At 43.7% G+C, this 19,726-nt stretch overlaps 2 protein-coding genes and 2 non-coding genes across 4 annotated transcripts; 1 reads left to right on the plus strand and 3 right to left on the minus strand.

Annotated features, from left to right (window-relative positions):
* The first annotated feature begins 168 nt into the window (after positions 1 to 168).
* LOC143002384 (DENN domain-containing protein 11-like) lies at positions 169 to 8,372 on the plus strand. Its single transcript, XM_076152463.1, has 9 exons — positions 169 to 800; positions 2,919 to 3,018; positions 3,378 to 3,536; positions 5,753 to 5,909; positions 6,049 to 6,187; positions 6,310 to 6,441; positions 6,560 to 6,714; positions 6,874 to 6,938; positions 7,045 to 8,372. Exons 1-9 carry the CDS (start codon positions 410 to 412, stop codon positions 7,238 to 7,240), a joined length of 1,494 nt encoding a protein of 497 aa, XP_076008578.1. The 5' UTR covers positions 169 to 409; the 3' UTR covers positions 7,241 to 8,372.
* Positions 8,373 to 9,133: 761 nt separating this feature from the next.
* On the minus strand, positions 9,134 to 15,125 carry LOC143002374 (FYVE, RhoGEF and PH domain-containing protein 4-like). Its single transcript, XM_076152452.1, has 16 exons — positions 15,047 to 15,125; positions 14,329 to 14,469; positions 13,348 to 13,942; positions 12,702 to 13,176; positions 12,439 to 12,584; positions 12,156 to 12,312; positions 11,904 to 12,042; positions 11,625 to 11,683; positions 11,188 to 11,331; positions 10,891 to 11,063; positions 10,544 to 10,574; positions 10,354 to 10,437; positions 10,129 to 10,254; positions 9,895 to 10,041; positions 9,630 to 9,770; positions 9,134 to 9,444 (listed from the first exon to the last, which is right to left on the minus strand). Exons 2-16 carry the CDS (start codon positions 14,465 to 14,467, stop codon positions 9,151 to 9,153), a joined length of 2,850 nt encoding a protein of 949 aa, XP_076008567.1. The 5' UTR covers positions 14,468 to 14,469; positions 15,047 to 15,125; the 3' UTR covers positions 9,134 to 9,150.
* Positions 15,126 to 17,611: 2,486 nt separating this feature from the next.
* Positions 17,612 to 17,683, minus strand: trnaq-cug (transfer RNA glutamine (anticodon CUG)). Its single transcript has one exon. It is a non-coding gene; the product is annotated as a tRNA-Gln (tRNA).
* Positions 17,684 to 19,251: 1,568 nt separating this feature from the next.
* Positions 19,252 to 19,334, minus strand: trnal-cag (transfer RNA leucine (anticodon CAG)). The gene has a single exon. It is a non-coding gene; the product is annotated as a tRNA-Leu (tRNA).
* Between the last annotated feature and the right edge of the window lie 392 nt (positions 19,335 to 19,726).

Consider the following 19,726-nt stretch of genomic DNA (forward strand, 5'->3'; position numbering starts at 1 on the left):
GAAAGTGCATCTCGGGGAAATAAGATTAATTCCGACAGTGCCATACGAGTTGCATTCAAAGCATCCACGTTCCAAAACGTTTGATAAAACACATTGGCAACAGGGGAGGAACGCTACCGAGTCAAATTGCTCTGAATGCAGCTTGAATTGAGCGAAGGAGTTGCCCTCTCAACGGCATCAAATTTATGAGCGCCTCAGACTACAACCAGAACGATTATAAAGCAATAAGTTAAAGCGGCTGCGCAAAAAATTAATTGAATGCAGAATGTAAATGACCTGGAAAGCTCTGGATAAGTTCGGTATGCAATAGGTACTTTGAGTTGGAATTCTCCACGGATGGACCTGGCGTCTGTCGGCACACACATCATTTACAATCTGCGGCGAGACCAAGGCGGGGACCGCTGACAGGATGGTGGAGCGGTCGGACCGAGCTCCTCTGCTGGACTGGGAGGAGATTCCTCCCCCGGAGAAGCCCGGCGGAACGGTAAACGGCAAGGACCGACTTGCGAGCCCAACCAACACCCGCGGGTCGTTGGGATGCAGCGCGCCGGGGTTTGGGTGGAGCACCAGTCCAGGGGGTCCCACTACCAGCAGGTCTGTCTCCGACGCAGACGGCTGCGGCGCTCCTGCCGCGACCTCCAGCACCCCGGCGGGCGCGGACGATGCGCTGCGTCCCGACACAGAGGAGCATCTCTCGGATTCAGCAGCGAGGGAGGTGTCGTTGGAAGACAGGATGGTGAAATGGGAAGAAAAGGACCAGATTGTGTCGGTCTTTGTGGTCACATTTAATACCAGATCAGGTGGGACATACACATGATACAATTACAACAAACCAAGATGAAATCTCACAGATTTCCTTAAAAATGGGCGAAGGTGGAGCGTTTTAGACTTAACTAAAGGGTAAAATAGCAATCACGAGCAGGTGAAACAGGCCTGCCTTCCATAATCTCGAAAGATACTTGTGTGTTACGCCCAAAATGAAGAGCGCATGTTTGTTGCAAGTCTGCAGGACCTACAAGTGTGGCTGTTTGTGACCTAGCAATAGATTTAGTGAAGTCATTCAAAAAGCCTCACATGTGCTAACCCAAATACATAACACACACATGCCAGATGAGGAGATCATGTTGGTTTCTGCAGACTGGACCCTTTTATTTTTTACCTATAGGGTAGCCAAAGAACACATACCTCTGCCAAGGCCCACCAGTGCTGTTTTATTATTATTATTTTGACATGAAGCAATCATTTAAAAAAAAATATATGATTGCCTATTGTCTAGTATGGTATAAAACGTAGCTTTATTCTAAAGCCTGTTTGGAAATACAGATGTGATAGTAGAAACAGTTAAACAAAATAATGACTAACACATTATAGCTCATTTCTGTAAATTGCTAAATATTGTACCTTACATCCACCCATTCACATTTGAAGAATCTTGCCAAACTCAGGTTGTTTGCATTGCGTTTGTGTAACACAGTAACGGCTGATATCCTGCAGACAGACTAGGTGACAACATAACCTCCTTGGCAGAGGCAAAGAGGGAGATGGTGAAGACAGAGCGTGTCTCCCTGCAACAATAGCCGGTTGGGTTTCTTATTTAGGAGGTGAATCAATAGGCCAAGGATACCTGGGTGTTAAGTTTCTAAATGTTGAGGTACCTTTTTGGATAACCAGAGTCCTACCAGGTGGAAGCAGCTGCTGCTGTTTTTATCAATACCAACAGATAAATACCTACAGCTAAACTCATTCTTGGCCTGTGTGTTCAGGTGGAGACATGTAACCAACATATTAGTTCTCATAATCTTACCCTGATGATGCAGGAGTGGAATGATAATCCACCATCACGATCAGAATTGATGGTATATTGCAACACTTAGATGGTAAATCAACAATTTGCCGACTAACTTGGAAAACACGCTGCTTCATTTTGCAAAGTTTGTGAAGTGCAAGAGTTTATTTAACTTGCATAGCAAGTACACCTTAGGTTAGATGTGTAAACTGTAAAAGGGAAGGTGACACCTCTTAAATACACCTTCACAGTCTGATTCAATATGACATTCATCCAAATAGTATGATTGTGCAAGTAATAAAGCATCTAGCATAGACAGCAGACCTTGGGCAATATTGAACTTTTCACAAGAAATCAGATAAGGATATATTGGCAGGCATTTGTATTTCCACATAATCAAAACATAAACATTTATGGCAACCGTGACAATTAGATCATTGAAAACCTACTGTGGCAGAATATATTATAGAATAGAAGTTCTAAAGGGAATTATACTCAAACACTGCACATCCTAATGCCAAAGATGTATTCAAAGTAATATCAAAAATATATTATACTTGAATTAATACAAAACAAAACTACACAATCCACACTATTAAACATTTACTGCCTTTTATTTTCATATTGACTGGCTGGACACTGGAGAGGATATATATTTGAGGGGAATTTCCTCAGTTCTTAAGAGGCACATCATACTACATAAACCAAACAAAACTGATACTAAACAAAGTCTGTGTCAGCTGTCACAGAGGCCTTGGAGCATCTTAAGTGTTCAAATACAGGGGGCTTACTTGTAGCCTCAGTGTGTAAGAGGCAGACATTTCCAGATGATATAAAACCACATCAGATGAGTCACCTTCTCCGTCGCCCTGCTCCTATCAGACCGTATTTGCTCAGCTGCTGCTTTAGCGTCACCGCTCAATTCAGCCATAATGAATTCCAAGGAATCCAGTTGGGCTTCGTCACCGTGGTTTCACAGACTAGATGGACAATAGTGGTATTTACTCTCTGTCCCTCATCTTTCTATCTCTCTCTCTCTCTCTCTCTCTCTCTCTCTCTCTCTCTCTCTCTCTCTCTCTCTCTCTCTCTCTCTCTCTCTCTCTCTCTCTCTGTATGTGTGTGTGTGAGACAGGCAACATGTTAGAGTGGTGTCTGCCCAAGGATATGGACTTGGAAGGAGTCGAGTTCAAAGCCATTGCCAGTGGCTCCCACCGAGTCACCACAGATTTCATGTAAGTGTGTGTGCATATGATTTCTTTGACCGTGTGTGTGTGTGTGTTTCCTTCCCGCCACTGCCCGGCTGCTGCCTTTTCCAGAATTCATAGCATGGTTAATAATGAATAAAGTGTTTGCAAATCGTATATTATTTCATATTGGATGAAGGGGAGGAAGCCACTTTGGAGTGTTCGGATGTTCCCCCTTGTCTTCTCCTGACAGGACAGAACATCAGAAACTGTTGCCTGGCACAAAAAAAGCACAGCCATCTGGCAATGCCTTTGCTTATCATGACTAACGCCTCCGTCTGTCTCTGTCTCTGTCCCTCCCTCTATTCTTCCTTCTCTCTCTCTTTCTCTCCATTCTCCGTCCACAGCTACTTCCGGAAGGGCAGCTACTTTGGCCTGGCGTGTTTTGCCAACATGGCGGTGGAGAGTGCGGTGGAGCGCGGTGCGAGGATGAAGTCGGTAGGGATCCTGTCTCCTTCCTACACCCTGCTGTACCGCTACATGAGCTTCTTGGAGCACCAGGTCAGGTAAGAGGAGCCATTACAACAGAGCCATGTGTTTAAATGCACTTAAAACAAGCTATTACTGTTACTGGAAGGGGTGTAGTGTAGTGTGTATGGAGCAACATGGCCTCTAGGAGCCGCTAGTGCGTCTCTTCTACACTTTTCTTTAGCTCCACACTTAATTGCTTTCTGCCTGCTTTCCTTTTCTCGTGTCCTTTCCTTCAGCATCACCACACTTTGGATATTTTGCTGATGTGATCATGCTGCTGTCCTGCAGTGTCCTCCCTCTCACAGTCACACGTCTTTGTTTCTTTGAGTTTGCTTCAGGCACTAATCTGTCCATGAACGTGAGATTTATTTCGAAACTCAAACAGAGTTACAGCGAGCTGGTTTTGGCTTCAGGCAGAGTGTAGTTACTCAACAACGAGTTACATCCCACATCCGTGACACTGATTTGTGTGGCAACATTGTGTCTGCAAACATGTCAGGCCAACTGTACAATCTGCACAATCAAAACCTCCATGAAATACAACTTCTTTACATTATCTGCAGTGATCATCAAAATACATTTAAGATTCCTGAACATGTCAGGTCATTTAAAGCAGGTAGTAAAAACTTGAAGACGTCCCACCTCTCATCCCAGGGGCTTGTTCAGTTCTGACTGATTGACAGGGATTCTGAGGGTTTAACCTCTGTGCAGTCGTTATCAGGGTCATTGATACTCATGATTAGTCACAATCAGGGTCATTGATACTCCTGGCTGCTTTAACGATCTTCGTCAGAGTGGTTGGAGTCCCTTGTGTCCAGGTGTGGATGACGATGACAGTTGCCGGGGTTACCCTTTCTGCTGTAATGATGTCTGTTAGAGGCTGAATGGTTGTTTTGTCTGGAACAGAGCTCTCCCTCCAATCCTGCCAGGGCCCCCATCCAGCCGGTCTCCTATCCTGCCATTACATCCATTGCTTGCACCTTGTTCTCAGGTGTGCTCTCAGGATGAAACTGACCTGACACAATGTGACATCATATCGCCTGTTTGCTGTCCAAAGCATTTGAGCTGTTTCGTCTGCGGAACAAAGAAGCACAGCGACTATATCAAACTTACTCTGAACCTTTTGCTCCAAAGTGTTTCAGTGCCTCAGGCTTGTTATTGTCTCAGTTGTGAGTGGTGGTGTGTTCTATTCTAAGTTGCACTTAATGATTGTAGGATTTAAAGGCTCATAGTAAACAAAGGCGCCGTCCTTCCTCCAGCAGAGACGATGAGGCGTGGCTCAATGAGTGGCACAGTGTCTACGATGTTCCTGGTTGGAGGCCAGGCTAAGCCCAGAACTGTGCCTTACTCACTTCTTTCCTTAGCCAAGATAGGAGAATTTGAGTCGGAAGGTTCTGGATTGTAATGTTTGGTTGATAATCAGAAGCCTGATTCACTGTGATGAAGTGAAATAATCATTTATAAATGATTATTGAATTTCACAGAGCATGAATGTGTTGGAAATGCTTGAGAAGTGCTTGAATGGGACTTTGACAAAGATGTATCAACCCTGCTCCTTGTTTTCCACACTTGGCCCCATGTCATGCAGTGGTCATGCTCCTAAATTGTCATTCTCCATGTTGCTCGCTCCGGATTCTCTATCTGCTGTGGCAAGTTCTCTGTTCCTTATACAAAGGCCCCACTGTTGGTAATGAGGTGATTAAGTCATTAAGGAATTTATATCTCTGTCTCATTTTGATCTTGGGCTTTCCATGTGTCCCCTGGCATTGGCAGCGAGCAGAATTTGTTTCACAAGGACAGGATACATGGAGATGTGTTTTGGCAAAAAATAAGCCTGAAATTCTTTAAAACACTGATCTGGTTGAGTCGGCGCATTGAAAAAAATTCTATGTGAAAAGTGTGAACATAATTCAAAGCAGCAGGACTAAAATGCTGCAATAATCCTCCTTTCACTCTACACTACTACTATTCTACAGTATATCATCCTTGAGCCACAAAACACAAACCTCAGATTATCCATTTGGATGGTGGCATGTGATCAAACTGTATTCCACTTTAAAAAAAGGCTTTAACAGCACACAAAATGTGCCCTGACACCAAAAAACATTCACATTCAGGCTTTTGTTTGAGTTATTTTTGGAGGATAATTGCCATCACCAAATTTTGTCTTGCATTTCTGCGTACATGGTAAATTTAAAGGTTTTACACTGTTAAATCTACCTGTAATTGGATGTCACTTTGTGCTCTCCAGGCTCCAGCTTCAGTCCCCAGGCCACTACTCTCCCCTGGAGGCCTTCTATGAGGACAAGAGAGCTCTCCTGCCTCCCAGTGGTGATGGTGTTGTTACCACATGTCCCGCCAACGCCTGGGGAGCCGCACTCAACCACAGCATGCATCCCGAAATGAAGGTAAAAATGTGCCAATAAAACATATACACACAACTACAAAGACGGCATGGGCCTCTCGATATTGCGATGCATTTCCAGTAAACTGTGTATCTCAATAAGCCTGTGGGCCCGGCTGTGTCCTCTGATGCCTCCCGTGCAGATCACCCACCCAGCAGGCTGCATGTCCCAGTTCATCCGCTTCTTTGGCGAGCAGATCATGGTGCTGTGGAAACTGGCCCTGCTCCGGAAACGCATCCTCATCTTTTCCCCTCCTCCCGTTGGAGTGGTCTGCTACCGGGGTGAGCAAGACTTTTATTCTAATGGACGAGATTTTAAGAATTTCGTACAGAAAAATGAGATTTCTCGGCATGATGTAGTGCTTTTTCCTCTAATTCCCCCCTCTACGCCTCATCCATCTCAGTGTACTGCTGCTGTTGCCTGGCCAACATCTCCATCCCTGGGGTGGGCGTGACCGTGCCAGAGTTCCGCCCCTTTTTTTACGTCAACGTGGCTGATATCAGCGCGCTGGAGAATGAGCTCTCTTACGTAGCATGTAGGTTGACCTGTGTGTGGTGAAAAGTTCAGTGACATCATATGTGCCCTCCAATATATTCAGTCAACAATTTAATGCCAGAAAGTGTTACGCTGCATGTATGCGTGTGTGTGTTTAGGTACCACTGAGAAGATCTTTGAGGAGAAGAAGGATCTGTATGATGTGTATGTGGACAATCAGAACGTGAAGACCTACAGAGACGGCCTGAAGCCTCTGCTGCGCCTCAGCGCTGCAGACAGGGACAAGTACCGCAAACTCACTGAACAGAGGCAGGTGACACACAACAGCTGACTGATACAAAATATACAATTAGACATTATATATCTTGGGTTGATTCACAAATGATGCACTTGTACACTAGCTTTTCTGAAGAGAAGTGGGAAATAATGAAGAATTTAAGTAAATTATGTGTGTCCTCATGTGTGTAGGCAGATGCTGCTGTACTCCCAGGAGGAGAATGGAGACTGTGTATCCAGTGAAGAGGATCTCTTTATCTTGTAAGTTAACCGTTTATGTAACACAGATCTATCTCTCAAACTGCGCAAATGAGTCTGAAAACGCTTCTCACAATGTCTCAAACTTTTTCAATTTTGAACCACTTAGGTTTTTCCTGGAACAGAACAACAGGATTTTCCAGACCCTAAGCGAGGTGGCAGGGAGCCCCGATCCCACCCTCACCCAGGAGACGGTGAGGGCCATGGGCCTGGACCCCCATGGAGACCGGCTCTTTCTGCTCCACCTGCTGGAGATCTACGGCTACGACACCTTGCTACTCTCTGACCAGCTTTGCTGCAGCTGAGAGAACGGATGGACGTCCGGCTTTCTGTTTCCCGTCATTTCACTGGTTTTAAAGGGGGTCGATCTGCCTTGAGCCACCTCTGAGTTTTGGGCTTTTTTGGAAATCTTCTGCACTGTTTAAGCCTCCAGATATTTCTGTGGAATAACTTGTATAGTGTAAAGTTAAAGGACGAAATCCATGTCAGTCTGTTCTCTGAAACTGATGGCAAGAGCAAAAATATGGTCAGCAGTGGCAATAAAGCCTCCCGGAGATCAATTCACCTTCATGGATGGATGGGTGACTCACTCTTGGCTGAAGGAGAACCTGTCTGGACTCACATTTTACAGACAGCAATAATTGGTCTGAGGGGCATCAAGTTGAATGAACAGAGCAGAAACTGACTTCACCATTGGACTAATGACTGACTGCGGTAAACTAAAAGATGTAATGGATTTTGTCCCAGCAAAGACATTTACGTTCCTGTAAATTATAATCGTGATTCATCATTTATGTACAGCGTGGTGTGACATTAGCAACGCTGCATTACCATGTGCCACTTTGCTCGTATTAAGTGCAGCATTTAGTCCAAATATCAGGCCTCCGTGTTTAGATCAGGGCCTCCTTTTCTTGAAATCTAATGTGAAATCACTTTGCCTCATTTGAGAGGTAAACAGGCAGTTCCAGCATCAATAAAAGACCATTTGTGGGACAAGCCTAGGTCACGTCTTACACACACCGTCAGCTGGACCTCGATTTCAGAAGAATGGGGGAAAAGCCTGGAAGACACCCAGTTTTGATCTTTTCACCAATATCCAGTTGTGTTTTCAGAATAAGCATCAAGAAAAAGATGAGGATTACGCTTTAACGAGTTGTGTGTGATTTTTTAACGCATTTAGAGACGCGTGCAGGAGAGATCTCAGGGAATGGGTTGTGGTGCAATTCTATACTTATGAAGATGCATCATTTTTCAAAAAAACAATAGCAGGACATGTTGAGATCTTTCAAGCTCCTTCAACAGCAAATCCCAGCATCTGTCCCCGAGCACGTCATGTTCGACAAATACTTTACGATTTACACAACAAACACTATGCGGCAATACAGCATTTCCCTTTGGCTAGTTGCTTTTCAGCACAGACGCCTCCACGGATCAGGAGCAGCTCAGCTTTTGATTGTACAAACTCCAAGGTCAACAAATGATGTGTAGAGTGTGTCGGCCTTCACTGAAGCTGCAACGTCTGACTTCTTCACTGCATCATAATGCTTCTCCAGCCTGAGCAGAGGAAGTGAACGGGACTGACTGCTGATGAAGATGCATACGTTTTCACACTTCAAAGTCCAGGTGTTAAATTGCTTCTGAGAGATGTTTCTGTCTTTCTGATGGTTGCACTAAGTTCGCTTTGGTCACTCTGTGCGTGCCACATATTGTAAATTAGCTTTCAACACTGTTCTACAGTAATACTTTCAGTTGTTTAGTGTTTAAGATGTAAATTCTTAGTGTAAATATTCAATTGCTGTTACATTCTGTTAAGAAATGGGATCACTTGAATGTGTTTTATAATGCAATTATGATCCCAGAAATTCCTTGTGTATGTATGCAATTCTGTTCAATTATCCTGTGTGAGCCAAAAACAACCTTAAGCATATTTTAAGCTGTGTCACATGGTATATTAGTCATCCTGTACAGAGCTGAAGTAAACATCTTTGTAGTTGAAGATAGCCCGACTCATGTTTAAACACCTTCACTTTATTTATTTTATTGTAAATCATCAAATAAAGTGTCTGGACACTCAAAAGGAGACACACACACAAATAGTTCTCATCATTTCTCATAAATGTTCGTATAAAAACATGACCTGGCAAAGTTGTACTTTCAGCCTTTTATGCAGGCACTGGAGCTTGTATCCGACCTTTGGTGTCTTGACTTCAAACATTCAGGAGCCGTTTTCCACGGCCAACTCCTCTCCAGTAGTGCCGCCATTAACACCAGCTCCAGGCTCAGTACTGATGTGGGGGTCGGTGGGTAGGCAGACTGGCATCTTGCCCGTTGCAGTAACCCTGAGGACGGCCAGCCAGCGCTGTTTGAGGTCCGGGCTATCGCAAGAGAAAGTGTGGGCAGAGCTGGACTGGGTTAGACTGAAACAGGCCTGACCGTGGACCTCCAGATCCACCGCAGAGTCCTCCACACTTGAGCCCAACAGAGGTATGCTGGACACTGGCTTCACATCCTGGAAATGTGGAGGTAACAGTTGTCAACCATCTGCATGCATCTATATTCTATACAGTCAACATAACTGTGGGATTAAGCTTGTTACGGTTACAGAAATGGCAGCATTTCCATTCATCGTCAGCTTATGTGGTCTTGCAGAAGTGGTGATTTAAGAAGAAGTGTGTGCGGACGGCAAGTTCCTACCTCCGGTGAAGTGCACAGGTGAAGGACTGGAGGCTCGGTCCTGAGGATGACACACCAAACCGGCTGCCAGGTCTTTGGGCTGCCGCTGTACTGCAAGAAGCCACTAATCACAGCGTCACGGGACAGCAGAGACGAATCCCACTAAGAGAGAACAAGAAGGGTCAAATCGTTACAATATTTTGCATGGACCACATTAACGTAATCCATCACTATCATCACTAGAGGAGCAGCAGGACCTACACAGAAGTAACCGTTTGATGCTCACCTCAAATATTTTCCTCTTCTTGCCGTCAGCTCTCTCCCCTCTCTGCCGACTCGTCAGGATGAAGTAGCAGGCTTTACACACTTTGTTCAGCTTGTTCCCATCATACTCTAAAGTCACTTTGTTGTCCGAACACTTCCAGCACACCACCTAGAATAGCAGAAGAAACAACTGCTGCTGACTCAAGAAGACACCAATTTGGCTACAGTGTGAATTCAGAGCCGACTTGTCACTCACGCAGCCACAGGCTCGACAGTGATGTCTCCTCCTGGTGAGTGCGTTGAAAGGCTCCTGGCATTTCATACACTCCGTCACCTCGTTGTCCCTGATCCAGCGAGGGGCACGTCGGCCGAGCTCCTCCGTCTGTGACGTACACGTATAACAATTTGGATTACAAACACCAGAGGCCACACAATCGCCTCCACCCTCCGATTTCCACAGTGCAAATACTCTTCAGCTTACTGGATCGTCCACATTCGGCTCCTTGGAAGCCAACTTGAAAGTTTCATTTTTCTTCTGAAATACATCAATCGCCTCCTGGATCACCTGGGCATAAAAGTCACTTTAGAAATACTGACAACAATGATTCTTTTACCAGTTTAAACAACATCTGATGTGTGTGTTGTATTACAAAATAAAAACACCTTAGTACCTTGATCCATTCATATCGATCTTGTTCAGAGCTGGATGAAAAGACATTCAAATTGGATTAAATGTACATCAAATATGCTTACCAATTTACTACAATTAATGCAGCTCAGTTGAACACACACACACACACACACACACACACACACACACACACACACACACACACACACACACACACACACACACACACACACACACACACACACACACACACACACACACACACACACACACACACACACACACACACACACACACACACACACACACACACACACACACACACACACACACACACACACACACACACACACACACACACACACACACAGACACACACACACACACCTGGCTTGCAGCTCAAGGGTCTTCTCCTTTCCAGAGACCTGAAAGGTGTATAGATGGTCTTCATTACGAGTCTGCTGCACCTGCATGCCTTCCACCCCGATTCGGGCGCGCACAGTAAAACGCTGCCCCACCAGGCTGAACTTAGTCGTGCAGCACAGAAGGAAATTGTTGAACTGTAACGAAAATAAACCCCTAAATTGTACAAAGTCACAATCAAAGGCTTACAGATTTGTAATACGCAACACCTCATTTTGTTGGAATTTCAGCCCATTGGTGCATAAGCATCCTTGTTCTAACCAGGAAGAGTTGTCTCTCCATGCAGGACGTGTTCCTAGCAGCAAGTTTGAGCAGGCGACCTTCCCTGAGGAACTCATTGGTGGGATTGACGACTTCCTCCTCTCCGACCATTTCGTAGATCTCCAGCAGCCGCTTCAGGCTCTCCTACAGGGAAACGGGGACACACAGGCCATTTACCAATGTGCTGATGATACACTTCAGCAAGCTGAGGGAGCACATTAGGCAGACACAGGGAAGTCTGGACTTCAGGGCACAAGTGTGGACAGTTTTCATCCAAATGAGACACACTTAATGACAGAAACAGGCCTGTGTGAGACAGCGCCTCATTAACTGGACTGTGACTTATGGCGGCACCCAACTGTGATATACAGTGGATGAGTACAAATACAGCAATTAAACACAGTATTTGTAAATTATATGTTATCAAAGTGACTTACAGCTTTATGGACGGCACTGTTTGAGTGAGTGGCTGCCATGGAAATGGTCTCCAAGGTTTCTGTGGGAGGACACAATGCAAGAAACTCAGACTGCTCATTACAGACATAACAGGCTTTCACAGACAGATGGGCAAAAAAAAAGGAAAAAAGCTAGACTCTGCTACCAATGTGCATGCTCTAATAACAGACATACTGTCAGGGCACATGAGGATCACCATCGTGTTCATCCGGTCCCTCAAATCCTGAACTTTTTCCAGCCGATCTGATCGTCCAACTTACTGTGGGCAAGCTTGTATTCCGCATTATCCTTTGGCAGCCTCTTCAGGTAATCCTTCAGCAGCATCTCATACCGAGGAACCCTCTGGACCGGCTCCAGCATGTGGTGCTGCAGGGTCAGGTTGCCACACACCTCCAGACTCTACAACAGGACAATATAGGAAACATAAACCTGCATGCAAACTCATTTATATCCTGCAAAAAATCCTACAGGCGTATTTTAGATCATTTTAGACTGATCATAGGTGGACTTACCTGTACATCCTGGACAATGCTCTTAAAGGCAGACGACCGCTCGGTCCAGGTCCGCACCAGCTCCATGGCCTGGTCAAAATTCCTGACGTAGTCTGCGTACATCCTTAGGAATGGGGCGTGTTGCAGCAGGACAGTACCCAGGCCTGGTTTCTTATACCTTAAGTTGGTAGAAGGAAGTGTGTACAATATTAAAAAAAAGTGGCAATTCACTGGCTTTTCAGGAGTACATGCAGGCATCTCACATGGAAATGCAAATGTGTGCGCTCATGGCGTGAACACCCACCAGCTGCCGACACAGTTTTCCAGGTCTGGTAGCAGGAACTGGCTGTGAAAGGAGTAAATGGAGGAAGTGTTGGAGAAGATGTTCTTGACCACCTCTGGAGGAAAGGAGCCTTGACAAGCCTCTTCTGTTAGACGCAAGCAGAACACCTGTAGTTGGGGGTTCAAGAAGCAGGACATCATCAATTTCACAGCTATTTCCCTAAGAGGTTGATGTGTGTGTGGGAGGCTTCAGTCATGACACACAGCTGCTTTTGACAGACCAACCTGGTCGAGCAGGTGGAGGCGAGCCACGTACGCCCTCTCCGTCTGAAGGAGCTCGCAGGCTATGTTATACAGTTTCCGCTCTGTGTTGTCCACATCTTTTGGCTCTCCTTCCGTCTCACTCCTTTCGTCCACAGCCTCTTCGTCTTGACAATCCCCCTCAATCCTCTCGCACTCTGGTGGAATCGCCTCATTCCGGAGGCAGGTCAAGTGGGAGTCAAATACCATCGGTGTCTCTCCTTCCTCCCCTTTTTCACCTACTCCCGACCCATTCAGGACATCGCATTCCCTCTGCAGCTTCATGCCATTATTAAGACCTGAGGAATGCTCTTTGCAATTGTTGATTTGATGGGGCACCGATTCATTTGAGAAATGGCTGAGTTTATGGCTATTCGTCTGCCTGCTGATGGCAGACCCACTACAGTTGGCTGATGGCAGGGGCTTCAGAGGAGAACGTTCAGGCTTTTCGTTGAAGGTGCTGGGGAAATTAACTTAGTCAGTATAATGTCAATGATTCATCGCTTTTAGAAACCATTATGTTCTGCCATAGTGTGATCCAGCACATTACCGGTAAGTATTTTGTACATGCTACAGAAAGGTATTTGAGTAATCAATGTGTAAACATGAACAAAAAAAAAAAAGGTACAACCTGCTCTCAGCCAAGTATACGATCAAGTCTGGCACGCTGATAGATTTCTCGGGCCTCTTGTCTTTTTCCTTCTTCACAGAGCCTGGGATCTTATTGAGGCCAAGCCAGGATTTCGAGGTCCTGCTCGGGCTGTAGCTCCCCATTCTTCCCTTAACAGGACTTGGGGTCCGGAGCTTTCCCCAGGGGGGGCTATGGTTCGTCGGGGACAACTTGGCAGGGCTATACCCTCCTTCCCCCAATAGCTTACAGCTTTGATTGCATCTTTTGCCTGGGCTTGGGAACCCTAAGAATGGGCTGCTCGCCAGTTTTGGAATACCTCGAGAATTTCTTGCAGGGCTGATATGAGCTCCAGAGACACTAATGGAAAGACCATTACCCGCCCCTCTAACAGGACTAGGAGAGCCTAGACGGTTCTGTATTGGGCTGAGGTGGGAAACATTTACTTGGCCATTGGCTTCTTGTAACTCCCCGTTTGGGCTGTGCAGCTCCTGTCTGCCCTTAACTGGTTGGATTAGTAGTTCCCCTGTGGCAGGACTGAGGCTTCGATGTACCCCTGCCTGCAGAGGGCTCTGGAGGTGAGCTGGTTTAGGAGGTACTACAAGGGGGAAACAGAATAAACAGGGGGTGGTGTTCCACTTTATTAACTAATAAACTAAACTACTAAAGTACTACAATAACTTGGAGGCACAGGATAGAGTAACATGTCAGTGTTATGTTGTACTTGTATGCACATACCAGGAGCCTGATTGCAATATCATAAGAATAATGAATGTTTATTGAAACAAAATGGGCACAGACAATATGAGGAAAAGGTTTAAAAAAAAAAAAAGAAGAAATGGATTTGGAGCATGAGGGAAAAGGGACAAATTGAGAAGTTACGTCCTCAAAAGGTCAGTTAGATATTCAATATAATGCTGATAGTATGAATACCAATGACGCTTCAGGTCATATTTATTAGCTATTGACAAAGAGGACACCTACCTTGTGGTTTGGAGGGAGATCTCCTCCTTGGGCTTCTTTGGTCACTTTCCTGTGCACCAACTTCAGACTTCGGTTCCAACCCACAGACCCGGTTACAAACCTGACCACAGCTGTACGTGCCACACACTCCACTGCTCATTACTGGAAGACAAATAAAGTCACTTAATGAATTGTGGAAGAGTACATACATCTACAAACATGCCCCTGTATCTCCAGGAATGAAGAGGTTCATCCATTTTGCTAAAGCAGAAAAATGAGCAACACTACTTTAACTATTTAAAGAACATGATTCAGATTTCTTGTTCCTTTTCCTAACCTTCACTTGTAGCATTACATGCACATGGTGAACTCATGACATTATTGAATCCAGTCTATCTGGACTCTCTGAGAGCCATCTAATGATTGTTTTGCTTTACAAAGAAAAAAACCAGCAACAGCAAAGATCTGTAACAAAGTGCAGCATGTGAACTCAGCATGTGAGTAACAAGCCTGGAGCTGCACCCAGAGTACAGGAGGGGACAAATGAGGAGCTCAGCATCCAGCAAAACACAGCCTTGAATATGTCCACTCAAAGTATTCTTAAGAACCCAAGGGAGACGAGAGTTATAAAAGAAGTCTAGATATTATGAAAATGAACAGCAAACATATAATATAACTAATATTGTGTGGCATCTCCAGCAAGATATATCTTTCAAATTGCGTAATTAGATCTTCTTACCCGTTTCCCCCTGAGCTATGCAAGATATCAAATATGGAAATAAGACAGTAAAGCTTTCTAGCTCACTTCTTGTCTTGTGTGTGTGATATTTGTTGGTTGTGCAGTGTGCAAAGCCGACTTTCTCAATAGTGCAAAACTTCTGCTTTCCTACTTCTGCCTTTTCAACACTCACATTTCTGGCAAACGTACAATTTACGTCATTTTGCTGGAGAAGTGATGAGAAACAAATCACCATCACTTTGAATCTGATCCACTTTGATAAGTGCAGAGTCACACATGAAAGGCTGCAATTAACATTTGTCAGTTTAAATTAGTGCCGTCAGTATGAACGGGCAGTTTGGTGGAAGCAGACAGACATTCTTTGGACTGACATATGGGTGGAGCAAAACCCTCCAGTGACACAGAGACAGACAGTGTGGGTGTGCGTGCGTGCGCAGAGTGTTACAGATTTAGAAGGACTAGTCCAAAATGTCCTAAAGACGTTTTGTACTGTAAATCTTTGCAGGTACGTCAGCCTCTTCAATAACACTTAACAGCTGAGAAGGCTGACAACATCTCACTTACTGAAATCCTCTACTGCACAGCTGATCATGTTCCATCTTGTCATCTGTATAATGCTGATAGTATATAGAATTACACTAATGTCGAAGCAGTAGTAGAGTGTCAAAAAGGTTTTTTAATTAAATGTCATAAAAGACACTTCTCATCATAGACCGCATTACTACAGTGCGTTTCAATAAGCCTTTACATCAAGCCAAACTATTTGCATTATACAGCTTGCAGTAAACCAAACCACTATGGAATCTTGAATCAGATAGTACCATTGGAGCAAAAGAGACGTATACATCTCCAGTGAAAATCTGAACACATAACTCTGCCTCTGTAGAGAACAGAGGGCTGTTTGTCTGTGTGACTTTGCCTGTGTGTCTTGATAGCAGCAGTTTGTCAAAGTCCAGGCTGAATCAGGGTAAGAGACATTTCACTGCAGTAATCCTGCAAGTCAACACTCAGCCAGCAAGCGTGCAAATGAAATATTATACATGTGCCCACACAGCAAAATAACTATACAGTAAATAATACCAGGGATATGTTCAATACAATACAGGACTCTATGTGATGTCGGTTTAGGCAATCAAGTCAGTAACGTAATTGCTTTTGGGGGCTTATTGTGCTGGATAGGACCTTTATACTGCCATTGCTTGCCCTTTGACTCAACCTCTGCTCATTTTAAAGTACGAGTGTAATTTGATACAACTTTATGAAACACATTTTGAGCTCAGTCATTTATCTACTAAAAGTGCCAAACATTTTCTTCTTCTACCTTCCTCCATTCAAAGATAAAGACAGTTTCTCCTTCTTTCGTTTAGTGCAAATGGAAATCTTTGGGTTTTTGAGCAGATCACCTGACAAAAGGTGAATACGTCACTTTGGGCTGTGTGAGCTTATGACTGGCATTTGTCAGTTCTGTCACAATATCATCAATGGAGAGAAGAAAAAATCAATAAAAAGGTTTAATCAATGTTATCATGCCTTGATAACTTTGTAGGCATGGACAGGGAGGATAAGATAGTTAAGTATTCAGATTATTGTTATGTTGCACCACTTAAAACAATCAATGACCATGTTAAAACTGAGTCAGCTATTTTTCCAGTTAATGCCATTTGACGGCAAATTACATATATAAATACATACATACATACATGTATACAAGTTGGTGTCCTTTATCAATGGTCTTTACCTGGATACTTGACCTTTATCCTTTCAGTATCTAATGTTTGTGCTCAAAACAGACCTGTCCATCTAATTTGGCTAGTAAAATTACAACAGTGGCAACATATATTGAAAGTTTTAAAGGAATATAATCGCCTCTGTCCTTTCTTTATAAGGTTTCTAATCTATTTCCAACCGCAATTATTATTTTAAAACTACTCCTGCTTTCACCAGGTGCACTAATTAGATATATTTTAGGGGCACAGAGCTTCGTACTTGTCCTTTATTTGCCAGCTGTGCGTCAAAAATGAGATGCGTGAAGAATATAAACAATTAATTATTAGAATCTTTGAAGTAAAGCACCAGGCGGTTCTCCTGCGGTGTTTACCTGCTTGTGAGGCGTGATTGTCGGCTGCGTCACCTTTCACCTTCCGTCTCACCGCGGCGCGTCTGAACTCATCCGCCTCCCGGCCAACGTGCAGAGTCAAACTATTCCTCTTCTTCCGGTCGAACATGGTGACAGAGTAACTAATTTAGGACTTTTGCCAGTGATTTGCTCTTACAGGCGCTATTTGACAAATTGACAGCGGGACGACAAACCATTGACCGCAATACATTTAACTTTAAAAGGTCGATTGAGCCGCGCCCCTTTAGGTTTAGCCACGCCCCTTACAAACAACGACTAACCAGCTGACTCAAAGCTTAAATTATCTTGATGAGGATGAAAATGAGTGAAATCAATCTTTGACAAGTCACATATAAAGACGAATAAAGCAATAAAGGAAGACAAATACAGAGGCGGCATTTTTAAGAACGCATAATAATTATTCTCCCTCCACGCTGTGACTAAACAGAAGGTTCCACCGAGATTTGAACTCGGATCGCTGGATTCAGAGTCCAGAGTGCTAACCATTACACCATGGAACCCCGCAGTGTCCCTGGCCCTCTGCCAAAACACGCTGTCCACAAACTGGACTACAATTGAAATATTGTTTTGATGAAATTCAGCCCGATGTCGAAACGTTTTCTATCTGGAAGTGATACCTGGATAGGGACCCGCTACAAGCAAGGCAGCGTAACTTCTCCACTAAACTTCCCCAGGATGCGGAGGCTATAGAGCAGGGGTATTCAACTCAAATGTAAAGAGGTCCAGTTAGAGAAAATTTCTTGCAGCAAATGTCCGAAAGATCATAATGTCACTAGTATTTAGTGTGATATATGTTTAAGTAGCCTCGTGGTTGTATCAACATCGGCGTGTAATCAATACCTGACTGTCAATCAAATGAATTCAGTACGATTCAAAAACGTTTAGATAATATTGTCATGTAACATAGAACACATATTTACCAAGTAAAAGTAGGGCTGCATTTCAAAATAAGTATAAGTATTAAATAAATAAATAAAATGGGAAAATTCTGCATGTTCAAATAAAGGGCTTTAATTTCAATTGATCGCATGATTTGCTGCGATTAATGGCATTGTTAAAAAAAATTCAATAATGAATTCAAAAGTAGTGTATTTCGCACTTTTATTAAGTTCTGCAATATGAACAAAAGTGCAATAACATTTGGTTGCAAACACTAAAGTAAGTAAATAATTGAATAGCTTTTTAACTGCCATGGGGCAGGGTGTTTACGTTTGGTGTGCTTTACTATTTCTGAATGTTTAATTGTTAAATAGTAGTAGTTGATGTTATTTACATTTGTAGTAATATTGTTGTTATTGTCATAAAAGCTGGTGGCACTATGAGGAAGACTGTGAATGCTGTGCACATTCCCCCCCCCCCCGGTTTCCGCATCCGTGCTTCCGGTTATTCAACGAGTTGTCTGGCAGGCAAGGACCGTATTCACAGCACACACAACAATAACACTATAAATAACTACATCTAAATGTTAATAACATCAACTACTACTATAACTACTTAACTAATTGTTAACAGAACAATAAGTAGTTATACTTTATTGATCTCAAACAGACCCCACATGGGGTGTATGAGTGGGACGATGTCTGGGTGCAGGGCGCGGAAGTGGTACATAATCGTCACTGGTCTATCATGAGAACGAAATAGGAGATTCGTACTCGGATCGCTGGATTCAGAGTCCAGAGTGCTAACCATTACACCATGGAACCTATACTACCCTTCGCACAATATTTGTATCAAAACACCAATTGCAACGAGAACAAGGACCTGAACGTCGCACATACTTTTTTCAAAACATACACACAAACAAAGGCAAACAGATATCAAGACTGTTACTCTGACAAAACCGAATGTCAAATAACTTTTGGTTATTCATGTATTTATGTGTTACCAATATCAGTTTATATTGTTACTTGAGGTTTTACAGTCAGAATGAGACTTTTGACGTTTGGTGTATTGTGTTAAACCGCTCTTCCTTACTTTGTAGGAGTGCTTTCTGCCATGTCAGACAGCAGCATATTAGTAGTAGTAGTAGTAGTAGTTTAGGCTGCGAAGCGGTACAAAAAAAGGTACCTGTCAGAAGTGGGATTCGAACCCACGCCTCCAGGGGAGACTGCGACCTGAACGCAGCGCCTTAGACCGCTCGGCCATCCTGACATGTTTGACGTGTTACATAAGACATATTAAGTTTCAAGCAAAGAAACGACGCTCTGGCTGGGTCTGTTATAATTGTTCTGTCTTTGACACATGGGTTAAATTGTGGAATAGATGAGTTGGGATTACTAAAGCATCAACACTCGGTCTTTATCATATTTATCCATTGATTCACAGTTAAACCTGCGTGTAATAACTTCCCGTAAACACTCACACAAGTCAGCTGAACTAAATAAAAACGGATTGTTAAAGATTTCTCAAAAACACGACTTTGTTTTAATTGTAGTACCCAATGTAAACCACTAGATGGTAATGGTGGCTATCAAACACATACGTTTGTTTCTGCATTGACATATTTCGATTAAATGTTGTCAAGTACGACACATGACTTGAGG

Source organism: Genypterus blacodes, unplaced genomic scaffold (genome assembly GCF_046128005.1).
Source record: "Genypterus blacodes isolate CSIRO-AG114 ecotype Tasmania unplaced genomic scaffold, CSIRO-AGI_Gbla_v1 ptg000007l_1, whole genome shotgun sequence".
Taxonomy (NCBI): domain Eukaryota; kingdom Metazoa; phylum Chordata; class Actinopteri; order Ophidiiformes; family Ophidiidae; genus Genypterus; species Genypterus blacodes.